This window comes from Periophthalmus magnuspinnatus, chromosome 5 (assembly GCF_009829125.3).
Source record: "Periophthalmus magnuspinnatus isolate fPerMag1 chromosome 5, fPerMag1.2.pri, whole genome shotgun sequence".
Lineage (NCBI taxonomy): Eukaryota > Metazoa > Chordata > Actinopteri > Gobiiformes > Gobiidae > Periophthalmus > Periophthalmus magnuspinnatus.
Window position 1 is genome coordinate 30,224,564 of NC_047130.1, and position 11,929 is coordinate 30,236,492.

The 11,929-nt window shown below is 39.2% G+C and overlaps 3 protein-coding genes across 6 annotated transcripts; 2 read left to right on the forward strand and 1 right to left on the reverse strand.

Annotated features, from left to right (window-relative positions):
- Window positions 1–62: 62 nt before the first annotated feature.
- On the forward strand, window positions 63–974 carry LOC117371144 (ubiquinol-cytochrome-c reductase complex assembly factor 2). The gene is given in 4 exon segments (XM_033966770.2): window positions 63–244; window positions 514–580; window positions 677–743; window positions 813–974. Coding segments are annotated over 4 exon segments (387 nt in total). The 5' UTR covers window positions 63–116; the 3' UTR covers window positions 938–974.
- LOC117371139 (translocator protein-like) lies at window positions 770–4,516 on the reverse strand. 4 transcript variants are annotated; one of them, XM_055221602.1, is made up of 4 exons: window positions 4,340–4,516; window positions 1,566–1,747; window positions 1,355–1,493; window positions 770–1,265 (listed from the first exon to the last, which is right to left on the reverse strand). In XM_055221602.1, exons 1-4 carry the CDS (start codon window positions 4,514–4,516, stop codon window positions 1,089–1,091), a joined length of 675 nt encoding a protein of 224 aa, XP_055077577.1. In that variant the 3' UTR covers window positions 770–1,088. The 4 variants fall into 4 exon arrangements, with proteins under 4 accessions (XP_055077577.1, XP_055077578.1, XP_033822654.1 ...); XM_055221603.1 differs by having other exon boundaries at window positions 4,317–4,366; XM_033966763.2 differs by lacking the exon at window positions 4,340–4,516 and adding an exon at window positions 2,837–2,975.
- On the forward strand, window positions 4,475–10,646 carry frs3 (fibroblast growth factor receptor substrate 3). Its single transcript, XM_055221601.1, has 7 exons — window positions 4,475–4,604; window positions 5,406–5,526; window positions 5,793–5,881; window positions 5,951–6,137; window positions 6,932–7,093; window positions 7,521–7,639; window positions 7,716–10,646. Exons 3-7 carry the CDS (start codon window positions 5,816–5,818, stop codon window positions 8,976–8,978), a joined length of 1,797 nt encoding a protein of 598 aa, XP_055077576.1. The 5' UTR covers window positions 4,475–4,604; window positions 5,406–5,526; window positions 5,793–5,815; the 3' UTR covers window positions 8,979–10,646.
- The last annotated feature ends 1,283 nt before the right edge of the window (window positions 10,647–11,929 follow it).

Here is an 11,929-nt window from a genome sequence, read left to right on the forward strand (position 1 = left end):
GGTGAACGTGAGAGGATCTGACTCAAGTCTGAGAGGGGAACAATTTAAAAGTTGCACAAGTACGGCGATAACCGAAGTTCAAAATTATATTGTTTTGCTTTTTAGTCCCGTTCAAAATGTCAGCGACGCGATATCGTCGTTTTCTTAAATTATGTGAAGAATGGCCAAGAGATCAAAGCAAAAAAGCACGGGATCTGGGAACGTTTTTAAGACAGAGAGTAGCAGCGACTTTTCGAGAGGGAGAGTACATAGGTAGTGGATTTACGGTGGATACGCATTGCAAAACAAACCGGGCTAAGCTAGGGCTAACCCTCAGCGTGCCCTTGCAGGCTTTGTAGAACATTTCTGAGTTTTTTTTAATTTATACAATAGTTTTATTTTTATAAAGCTGCGTATTAAATTCATATCACATTATCCCTTCTTTTTATGAAGTACATTTTGGTTTAAGTAGCAGTCATGTCTGTTAAGTTAATTACAGAAATACATTGTCGTCTTTTTATTGTTTTCCTTCAGATTTCAGACCCAGAAAAATATGACCGAAAGTCTGGCTCGGATAAACACTAATGTATAAAGACAAAGAGTGAGTTGTACACAAATTGTGGCTTGGTGATAGGATGTAGGATATAAATAGGACTAATATATATTTATTAATTTATTACGTCTTCTTTTCTCCCAGTTCCCACGAGTAAGAGACACAAGTTTTACAGGTGTAACTGTGGAAGAATGTAGAGTTCTTCTTTCTGGTATGTACAGGTAGCCACAATACAGATGTGTTGTAGGCACTTTATTATGAAGTGGGTTTTCATTTACAGGAAGCATGCAACAAATTGATGAAGAAAAGAAGGGTTTGTGGAAGATGTTAATGCAGAGATTTTCTTCTAAACCGCCAGAAGACAGCCAAGAAAAAAATCTAGAAAAACTAGTTTTTCAATTATAATTACTGTATGGAAATAAATCTGCTATATGGAAATGGATATGGAATCTTCATTTAGTAAGATCTGCACATAGACACACATTTTAATCAATTTTCAGTTATTTAGTATGAAAAACAAAAAGCAATCTACAGTGGCTGAATAGAAAAACATTCCTTATTCTTTTTTTCCCTCCTCAGAATTGTCTCTCCAGATGCAGTAGTTGAGGGAAGTGACGAGACACAGCCAGGACAGATAGGGAGCCAGGAGCAGAGTGGCAGTTTTGTTTATGGGATACCATGACCACATAGTGGCTCCCACAGTGCCAGTGAGCAGCACAATCTCTACTAAAGCCTAAGGAGTGAAATGTAATTAGAGTTATCAAAATAGAAATATAGCATGTTACAATTGTCATATCTTGTTATAATTGTTGGTAAATGTACCCATTTAAGCTTGTGAGCACCGAAAAAGATACAAGGCCATGCCACATTCAGCGCCAGTTGCACACCATACAATCCCAGTGGAACCAGTGCTTCTTCAGTAAATCCACCAAGTTCTTTCCAAATTAGATAGGAGCCATACCTGCAGCATTTACCAAAGTAAATCAAACCAGGATAAAACTAACATAGCATACTAAAAGCTCCTGGGACATACCCCATGCCACTGTACAAACAGGTCCATACTATTGGGAATGCTACGTTTGGTGGCCTCCATAAGGGTTTTTTCAATGTTGGGTACCAGTTGTTCACCTCTTTGCGTGTAATAAAGCGCACAGCAAGTCCTCCTAGGATTGGGAGAGTGGTCATTCCAATAATAGGTTTCCACCCAGACATGGCCTGAGATAGCAGAAAGACAAACAATGCATTTCAGTAGTAGTCAAATTTTAAATGAGTTATTCTTTTCATCAATAATCAACTTGTGGTATAAACATTTATACTTAACTAAACACTATGACATTTAACAACAATGCATATTAGTTGTTGGGTTTTTTTCTAATAATTACTTGATTTGGTGGGATAGTACCTACTAGTGGTGAATATACCATAGTTTTATATCAGTTAAGTGGTGGTATGTGGGGAAAAAAGTAGGGAAGGCCAAAAAAATGGGACACCTCTACTTATGTAATCAACATGGAAAATTTCATGCAAAATACAGGGACAATTTATGCACAAGCAAGGCACTTTTCTGGCTGTTTAAACTTTCATTTAACAATATATGTCTTGTCATTTATTTATTTTTTAATCATAAACATTGTGCAATTTAGACATGTTATGGTCCTTGTCTGCATTATGGTTGTCAAGTAGGCAAGGCAAGTTTATTTGTATAGCACAATTCATACACAAGGTAATTCAAAGTACATTAAAATCACATTACAACAAATCAAAACATACAATCACAAATGATCATCAAAAAATTAACATTAAAGGAGAAAAGTCTGCACTTTTCTCCTTTAATGTTAAACCTTTCAGTCATATGCACAGCTAAACAGGACTGTTTTGAGCCTGGATTTAAACATTGTCAAAGTACTGTTCCACGTTTTAGTAATAGTATGGAGTTATGTCAGATCTTGTCCAACTAGGAAGTAAAATTATAAACTCACACAAAAAACTAAATAAATAAAGAAAACGAGGCAAGTTTTTAGTTAAATCTTAAATATAATGATATTAATTATCTTCTAGTAAAATGTGCTGTTGAACCTCATATGCACTTTAAATCCTGTGGCACTTGCATGTTGCGTATACATATATAATTTGGGCATATAAAGAAACAGTGTCTTATCAGTTGTTACACTTGCAAACAAGCCAACAAAAAATATATTCAGCAAAATGATTGCCAATTTTAAGAATAAAGTGAACAAAACCAGTTTATGGGTGTGGGCTGCCATTTGCGGGTTATTTAAGGTAGCCTAGTCCCTAGTTACTTACCCTTAGCTTCTCAGTAGCTTTTCAATAAACTTGACCGTACTTTGCGCTTTCTTTCTCATAGACCTCACCTCAAAACATTTCACAGACAACTCGCAAAGCTGTTTCAGCCGCTCATGAAAGTATGGTCAAATCCATACAGCCGCTGCAGACACGAGCCAAACCTAGCTGCATTACGTCACACAACAACGCGATGTGATAGGTCGAAAGCACATTGTCATGTTCATTAAATTTATTTACGCGCCACATGTTTTTGGAGCAAATTGGTACAAGGACCCTTCACAGTTTTCTCCCTGCTTTTGTCAGTATTTCTTTGTTACACTATTTCCTTGTGACAACGTATAGTTGTGGACGTGACCCTAACGTCATGACAGTTCAGAGAGCCTTTAACGAAAGAGACCTTGAGATTTAAGCACACACGATGCGAAATTCTTTTAATCATTGCTTATAGGTTTACTTCAGTGTATATAAGAACAAATGCAAGTACCTAGGAGGCGGCTAAATACCATATTCATTGTTGTAAATGGAGAGACTCTGCCCCCTGCTTCCAACATTTTATGAATGAATTTAAACAACTTTACTCCTCCTTGAAATTGCTTAAATCTGTCTGCGCCAAAAAAAATTTGTGTTCGATGTCTCAGGTCCTTTTGTTTTGATTTTGGCTCTGTGGTCTAGATATGGTGTGCTCCTTTTTGTGCCTTACAGAAGCTGTGTTCCCCATATTTGATTGCTTGTTGATTGTTTAGATGTTATTACCTCAACGTGATTTGTAATAATAACGTTCAATAAAAAAAAAAAAAAAAGTACCTAGGAGGCTAACAATTTGGTGAGGAGTCTTGTTGTGTCCAAAATGCAATGCACCTCCGGCCACTGTGTGGCACTATGTGTTTGTTGTCAGTGGGTTACTACCTATTTAAGACCTGTAATTAGCAAAGCCAGGTGTTGCAAATTGATGAGGAAGTCTTTTTGACCGTGTTCACGGATTATGCCAAAATAAAGGAATGTTTGAGCGTTTAATGGAATTTTGGGCTCATTTATAATTAATTAATTAATGTCTTTTAAAAACTGAACTTTAAAAAATAATAAGAATTTACCGTGGGATAGCCACTGACTTAATTTTTTTTTTTATTAATTGGCCTCATAGCCGACGTTAAAATGAGATAAACAGAAATTTAGACACGTGTACTTTTTGAGACAAAACTAAATACACGTGGGTATTCTTTTTAAAGAAATTAGAATCTTCTTTTGCGTTTGTTTATAGGATCGAACTATTCAAGCAGAAAAAAGCACACTTCTGTCATCTATTTTGCTAATAAACAGCTGTTATATGCCAAAAAACACTACAACCGACTAAATGAGTTATTTCTTCACCCATTCACAAACATGCAAATACTAGATGTGTTAGGGTATACCAGTGTTATATCAATGTTCTTATGCCCCGATGTCGTCTGAGTCTGCGGCTACTCCTCCCTCTGGACATCACCTCTCTGGTCCTCCAGTCTGTACCTTCTTGTTGCTCCCCACAGCTCGTTGTCTGCTGTGAACTTTCACCCCAGCTGCATAGGAAATGTCATACAGGCAGAGGCCCGTGCTGCTGCAGGGGGCGTAATAGCAGGAAAAATAACAACATTTTACTGCTCCCGCTGCATCTTTTTCCTTCTGTCTGTCGCTCAAGTGCCACATCCCACTGTCAGCAGCAGCTGCCGCCGACTCCTGGTCGTTGTATCAATGCTTCTTTCGCATTAGGGCCAATAAAACCCGTGTCTGACATGTGAGTAGCAAACCATCGCTGTCGTTATCCACTTGTTCGTTCACAGTTATGCGCTCAAGCTATTGTGTCCACACCGCGCCGAGCAGAGCCCTCACTGAGGCTGTGGTGAGGTGCTAGAGAGCGCCTCTGATGCGCTCTGAACTATGGGAAAGTGTACGCGGGCATGGAGCAAACCAACCCTCGCTCACGGTGCAGCGTCGGCTTGGCTAATTGAGCGAAAGGCTGTGATTTTTTTGCTGTTGAAAGCTAAATTGACGTACTGTCTATCTGTGAAATAGCATGGAAATAGTAGGGATTTAAAATGTTAGCTAGCACTGTAGCTGCACGCATTTTTGACCTGAAGTAGCGGAGTGCTGGTGCCGAGTGCTGCTGGCATCAGTCAGGCCCAGGCTGAGCGCTCACATTGCGGCGGCTTGATCTGTTTACAAGCGAGCGAAGCGGCCAGCCACGCCAAATGTATCCACTGGCTCACAAGAGCTAAGACCAGAGCATCAAATGGATAGCACATTACAGATGTGCAACAGCTTTATCAGTGTAACTTAAGCCTTCTGTCGAAATTGAATTAAAGTTTAGAGAGAACAAGTTAAAGAAAATCATCATCATTATCATCATCATCATCATCACTATCATTAAAGTATTTATTTTACTAAATCATGTACACGTTTGTTACAGCTTAATAAGCATTATTAATTATCGCTTCAATTATACATTTTTGTTTACATGAGAACAAATTTCTAGTTGTGGTTCATCATCAAACGTAAATATGCAGTATCTGAGGCATTTGTCTTTTTTTCTGTTAAGGGGGAGGACTGTTTGGTCTTCCTCAAAGATGTCAGTCACTGAGATGTACGGTGTGACCACAATGCCCAGTCGAAGACCCGGGGTTTGAACCAAAAACATTTTCACTGATGGCCTAGACTGAGTAAGGTTTTCTTTTCATTTCTATGCTAGCTGAGGTCTTAGAAGATACTATTTGAAGACTAATGAAATTATTATTCAATTTATTGGCTAGTATTTGAATTGATGATATTACATTGGTAAAATGTAGGCTATGTAATATAAGGTATTTGTTTAATAATCACTAATATAAACACTGCATTTATCATGAAGGACATAGGCCACTGTTCATGAATATACTCTTATAAATGAGACTCATCAAAGTAATCATTGCATCTTCCCTGTGTTTAGGTTTCAGCTGGCCTGCTGTAGCTATGGGGAGCTGCTGGAGCTGTCTTTACAGAGACCCCATCCGAGACAACCATCTCACCAAATTCAAGGCAGGATTTATTTAATTGCCTTCAGACTTTTTTGTCAGATTTTATTTTAACTGTAAGATCTGTTTTTAGGTCACCAATGTTGATGATGAGGGGAACGAGTTGGGCTCTGGGATCATGGAGCTCACCCAGACTGAGCTCATCCTTCACACTCGCAAACGGGACGCCATCCGGTGGCCATACCTGTGCCTGCGTCGCTATGGATACGACTCCAACCTGTTCTCCTTTGAGAGCGGGCGGCGCTGTCAGACCGGACAGGGTAGGCTCAAGGACTCTCTTTTATTCATTCTTAGTAATAAATGAGGAATTGTTATAATTATGACAACAATTAATAATTATGACATTCTGTATGTTATGTATGATGAATATAAATTTGTATACAAAGGCTCATTTAACAAGACTGCATTTTGGGAATCACCAAAAAATATTGAAATAATAAAACAGCCCTGCAGCTGTAATTTATTGTGGTATCAAAATGTATATCACATGTTTTCCATAGTATTGTAATCATTTATTTTTAAATACATTTTTAAATTTTGCCATTTTAGTATCATGACAACACTAATCTACATAAACCATGATACTTTATCTTGACAGAAGCTGAAACTTCTTAATGTAACCGTGTCAAGTTGACAACTTTTTGAGACCATTCGTTACTATATATACATCAGTGTAGATCACATAATTCAATTATACTCTTACATACTCTTCTTTGAAATATGATAATCATGATTTTCTTCAGTCGTCCAGGTCTGATCCATATCAAAAGACGAAGTTTAAATCTGTCAACTGGACAAATTGTTGTAGGCGTGTCACTCCTACAATTTGCCTAGTTGGCAGATTTAAACTTCATCTTTTGCAATAATTGTGATTGAATTCACATTGGCAGAAAAACAAAACAAACAATAGCATTTAATACTATGAGTCCTTCATCCCCATAAATATTACTATGAGGGGTTTTTTTTACAGGGATAATATCATAGTGTCATAGTTAGATATTTTTACATGGCTGATATAACTTGTATTTGTTTTTTTGCTTCTTTTTTTGTTCAGGAATATTTGCTTTCAAGTGTTCTCGTGCCGAAGAGATCTTCAACCTGCTGCAGGAGCTGATGCAGTGTAACAGCATCAATGTGGTGGAGGAGTCGATGATGATGGGTCGCGGTGGTCACACTCCAGAGCTGGAAATGTCTCGCACCCCACAGACACCCAACAGTGAGTCAGGCACTCAGGGGCCCAAGGCAGTCCTGCTCTACAACTCTCCATTTGGGATTAATAGTAGATCAGGGATTCAACAAGACAGCAGCCATTCTGTGGATTATTTTAAGACTCAGGTTAAGTGGCACAGAGGTGACAAAACACCTGCAGACGCTTACAGACACATTAATCATGAGACAGGTTCCTATAATTAGGTCTATTTAACTACATCAAAAGCAGGATGTTGCAAATTTTAAGAAGACGGTATTATGTAGCATTTCTTTTACACATACTCTACATATAAAACCAGTTCAGGACATTTTTTTCCCCTGTCATTTTTTTGCTAACCTAATTCAATTAAGAAATGCTGAATTATGCTTGACAAAGTCTAAAACTTTGTTTGTCATTTAACTTCTCTAAGCACTTATGCAAATGTGTTTTGCAGCTCCAGGATTTCCTGGCCAGGCTTTTCCAAATGGTTACCCAGGTTACCCTCTCAGAGGCGACTCTCAGCCTTCAATCACAGAGGAGCACGGTCACAGCCTGATAGGTTTGGAGGACCAGGTCAGCTATTTCTCTGTGTATTAATAATCAAGCTAGCCAAGTTTCTCATATTTGGATGTGTCTTTCTACCTTGCAGACTCACACCTATGTAAATACTGTTACTATGGAGGGGGATCTCTCTATGCGTCACTGTGTGCACTCCCTACCTGAAGTTCGCCCCAGCACGTTCTCTGAAACAGCTCGAGGAGGCCAGAGTTCTGCTCAGTCCAACCTGCGCTGCTGCTCCATGGAGGAGCATAAAGACCCTCAGGTATTCATACAGCCATCTTCACAGGAGGTGAAGTTCAGGCTGGGCCCCACTCCTGCACAGCGCCATCTAATGGAGAGGGAGAGAGAAAGAGAAAGGCTCAACCCTCACAGTCTGCAGCCAGTAGAGGGCGCCACAGGTTCAGAGACAGAAGGAGACGAGCCCTCTATGCACTTGTGCAACTCTCACTCTTACCATCATTTCCATCATCATGCGCTGCGCCACCAAACTCATGAGCTCTCAGACAGCAGCGAGCTGACCTATGAAAACATCAACGGGCTGCGTCGTAAGCAGCGCCTCAGCCCCAGCAGCGTGTCCCAGTCTGTGGGCTCCAGCAGCAGCAGCAGCACCACTGGGGACAGTCACTCCCACTCTCTGCTGCACTCCCACGGGCCAGCCTCCCTCCCTCCTCAGGGCTATCCCTGTGACCGAGGCATTAGCCACCGCAGGACTGCTCTGCTCAACTATGAGAACCTGCCGTCGCTGCCCCCTGTGTGGGAGTACAGTGCCCTGCAGCGAGACGAAGAGCAGGAAGAGGAGGAGGACGAGCAAGATGAGGATGAGTATGATGAAGAGGAGGAGGACTTTGACGAATATGAGTTCTCTGAAGGGCCGGGGACACCTAATGGGTACCACCAAGACAGCAGGGGCATCCACAGAGATGCTCTGCAGAACTATGTGAACACTGAGCAGGTGCAGCCGCCACGGCTACGTCACCCTTGCCCTCCTCCACCACGCTCCTGTCAGCCCGACAGAGGCGGCAGAATATTTAACTTTGATTTCCGTAGAAGGTCGAGGTCCGGAGCAGGGGGCTGCGAGCATGGCCACATGCCCACTCGGCAGCTGAACTACATTCAGGTGGACCTGGAGGGAGAGCCCTGCCCCACAGCACTCAGCGGGGGGGGCCAGCCTCAACACCAGCGCCTACCATCCAAAATGTGTGGCTCGCAGCAGGCACCACGTCGGAGTGAGTGCTACGCCGTTATAGACCTGAAGAAAACCGCAGCCATGTCCAACCTGCAGAAAGCTCTGCCCCGGGACGACGGCACTTCCAGAAAGACTCGCCACAACAGCACAGATCTGCCTCTGTAGACAGTGTACAGACTCAGTGGAGAGTGAAGACAGCTGAAGGCTTATCCTTATTTAGCACACTGGACCCTTCACTGTCATCCACCATTGTACCGATGGGCTGACAATACTCTACAGGTACTACTGAAAAACTCCATCTGGGCACACTAAAGGAATATGGGAAATTTGCCATTAGAACGTTGTGTTATTTACAAATGTGGTGAGCAGTAAGTCAGCATCTTCACTCATAATATCATTTCCACACTCCTCTGTTTAAAGCATTGATTACATGCATTTTTCTTTTACTTCACTAGCAACCACATGACCCTCAGTCAAGGGTCATAATTATTATTTTCAATGAAGGCAAATTGCCCCTCTGAAATATGGGCCAATATTCATACCTCATCAAAAGCACCTAAAACCCATTGGCCAGGAGGCTGTTCTGTTACTGTATGCTTGTGGAGAATCTTGCACACTGTACTATAAGATTATATTTTATCACATAGATGAACTGTCCAAATTAGATTGTATCTAGTAATTAAGTGTAGAGATTTAAAGAGATTTTAAAACTACAGGAAAAGTAGCACATGTGGAAGAAACATCCACTCACAGTAAACAGAAACGTAGCGTACTGTAACTTTTCAGATACTTGTAGGTAGGACATTCCCCTGGTTTACACTTGTCACAATTGCACTTTTAACCACTGAAAAACTCACCTCCCATTCCACTTAAGGTAGAACTATGTTTTACCAAAAGCAGGGGCCAAATCTTAGCTCAGCAGTATATTGTATACTAACAGTAATTGAAGACACCTCAAAATGGTGGAATTAAGCTATTCTCTTATTATACCAGTTATAAAATATTGTGAGGCCTTCAAGTTATTTATTTCATTATTTATTTATTTAATAAGTTATTTATTCATTCATAACTGTTTGTCATTTTTCCATTTTATGACCAGCATTTTATGTAAATCCAGTCGATAATATGGAGACCAAAGTTCCACCTCAAATTATCACTGGAAATTGTGCTTTTACTTTAAAACTGTGCTTAATTTTTGGAAAAAAAGAAAAGACTGTATTTATATTTTAAGTGCCAAAAATGAATTGCAAACTGTAATGAGTAAAATCTATTGTGCCAGTAGGATTTATACGAAAAAAAGTAAAAAAGAAAAAAAAAAAACTGGATAAAAAGGCAAGACCAACTTTTGATGGAAACTTAAGCATCTTTTTTAATGCACATTCCACCTCATGTACTTGGACAATTGTTCAGAAGAGAATGTGGGAAAAGATGGTGGTTTTATTGCTGCTAGGTGTAAATACAGACTCGTATACTCCAGCTACGTGTCAAAAATGAAATCTTTTAAGTGTTTAAATGCTATGCGATGTCAGACCTTTCACCGCGCTCTTAGCTGTTAGCTAATAGAAGTAGCATAGTTGTGTTCCTCTGAGCAGTGCAAACGAGTGAGACGTTTGGATAGTATTTTGTCAGCTTCTTCAGCGCTGTTTTTGAATATAGGTTATGTGTAATTGTTGGGACTGGGACACAATACTCAGATTATCAACTATTAACGTGAAGATTTTTTACAATGTGTAATACAACGTGTTGACTGGAATGGTGTCTTAAAATCTGTGGTATTCAAGTGTACACTTAATAAGTACCTTTAGACACCTGTACCATGGTAGTATTGTTAATATGGCATTGGCATAGTAAAGGTTTCAGTGACTATTTACTGAAATCTCTGTATGGAACATTCCTGGATGACAGATGTATAATACTGACAAGTTGAGGTGGCAGATTTTTTCTTTAAATTATTTTGGATTGTGTTTTGTATTGATTGAATACTTTCAGACATGCGTTTCCACTGTTGTAGTTAGAGATAAACTACATATCATCCTTGGTTGAGGTACTATAAGGGAATATTATCATAATAAGTACACATATAAAAACTCAACATTTGTGAAGTCATTAATTAAGTGTAAAACCCTCAAAAGTTTTAATATTGGTGTTCGCTACGTTGTACAGAAACCAAAACCTAGTCAACAAGTTGTATATTTGTCCCACTTTTACACAAAACCTACAAAAACCATTACCCAGACACTGTTTCCAAGGATCTTTTGCCATGTCATAAAATATCTAAAGGGATGTTTACATTTTTTTGCAATAATAATTTAGTTTTGTCCACAGAAGTCATGCAGCTGTGTTAAATAATTGTATCCTAGTCTTTTGAGCTGTCGGTTTCTGTATTCAATCTCTAAGTCTTATGTTAAAGGTACAGTGTTTAATTGTGTTCCCTTAGCAAGTAGCATTTTAGCTCTTACCAATTGAGAGTGGCTGCTTTTATGTGATTTTGCTCAGATTCATCAGCAGTGCCATTTTGTATTTGCTTTTCATTACAGTGGCCATTTTTTCTTACAGACATAAGATTAATGTTCAATGTAATATTTTTAAATACAGAAATATGTGTTATAATGAGATCTAATAAGGTACTATACTATTATATTTTAAACAGGGATTTTTCTTCATCTCATGTACAAGTGTCATAAAAGTAGATCAGGCATAACTTTATGACCACTGACAGGTGGTAAAACGTAGATATTAATGACTTTTGCACAAAATCTCGACCTTCATACAAACCATCTTGGTAAGCCTGCACTACATATACTTTTCTTTTTATGAAAAACACACACTACAAAGACTTCAGTAAGTAAAAATACACAAGTAAAAGTACAATTATACAAATTGTATATGTACAGGAAGAATAAAAAAAAAAAAGAAGGAAATATTCAATATTTCCAGGCCATATACAAGAGGTTTAAAGTTTAAGAGAATCAGTGCAAAAATGTACTGGTGATTTGATATGCCTTAGGATTATCTATTTCATAAGTGTGAGTCATTGTACAGTTGTATGGTATGAATGTGGTTCTGCATCTTTCACTGTGGGAACAGAGCTATAGGAGCCTGATGGAGAGTCTGTC

What these genes read in the sequence shown, in the direction of transcription:
- LOC117371139 (XM_055221602.1), bottom strand. Translation starts at nt 4,516, where the DNA reads ATGTGGCACTTGAGCGACAGACAGAAGGAAAAAGATGCAGCGGGAGCA. An exon ending in CTGTGGGGAGCAACAAGAAG is followed by an intron (nt 1,748 to 4,339) that starts GTACAGACTGGA and finishes CTGCTATCTCAG; the next exon opens with GCCATGTCTGGGTGGAAACC. An exon ending in TGTTTGTACAGTGGCATGGG is followed by an intron (nt 1,494 to 1,565) that starts GTATGTCCCAGG and finishes TAAATGCTGCAG; the next exon opens with GTATGGCTCCTATCTAATTT.
- frs3 (XM_055221601.1), top strand. Translation starts at nt 5,816, where the DNA reads ATGGGGAGCTGCTGGAGCTGTCTTTACAGAGACCCCATCCGAGACAAC. An exon ending in GCGCTGTCAGACCGGACAGG is followed by an intron (nt 6,138 to 6,931) that starts GTAGGCTCAAGG and finishes TTTTTTGTTCAG; the next exon opens with GAATATTTGCTTTCAAGTGT. An exon ending in CACCCCACAGACACCCAACA is followed by an intron (nt 7,094 to 7,520) that starts GTGAGTCAGGCA and finishes TGTGTTTTGCAG; the next exon opens with CTCCAGGATTTCCTGGCCAG.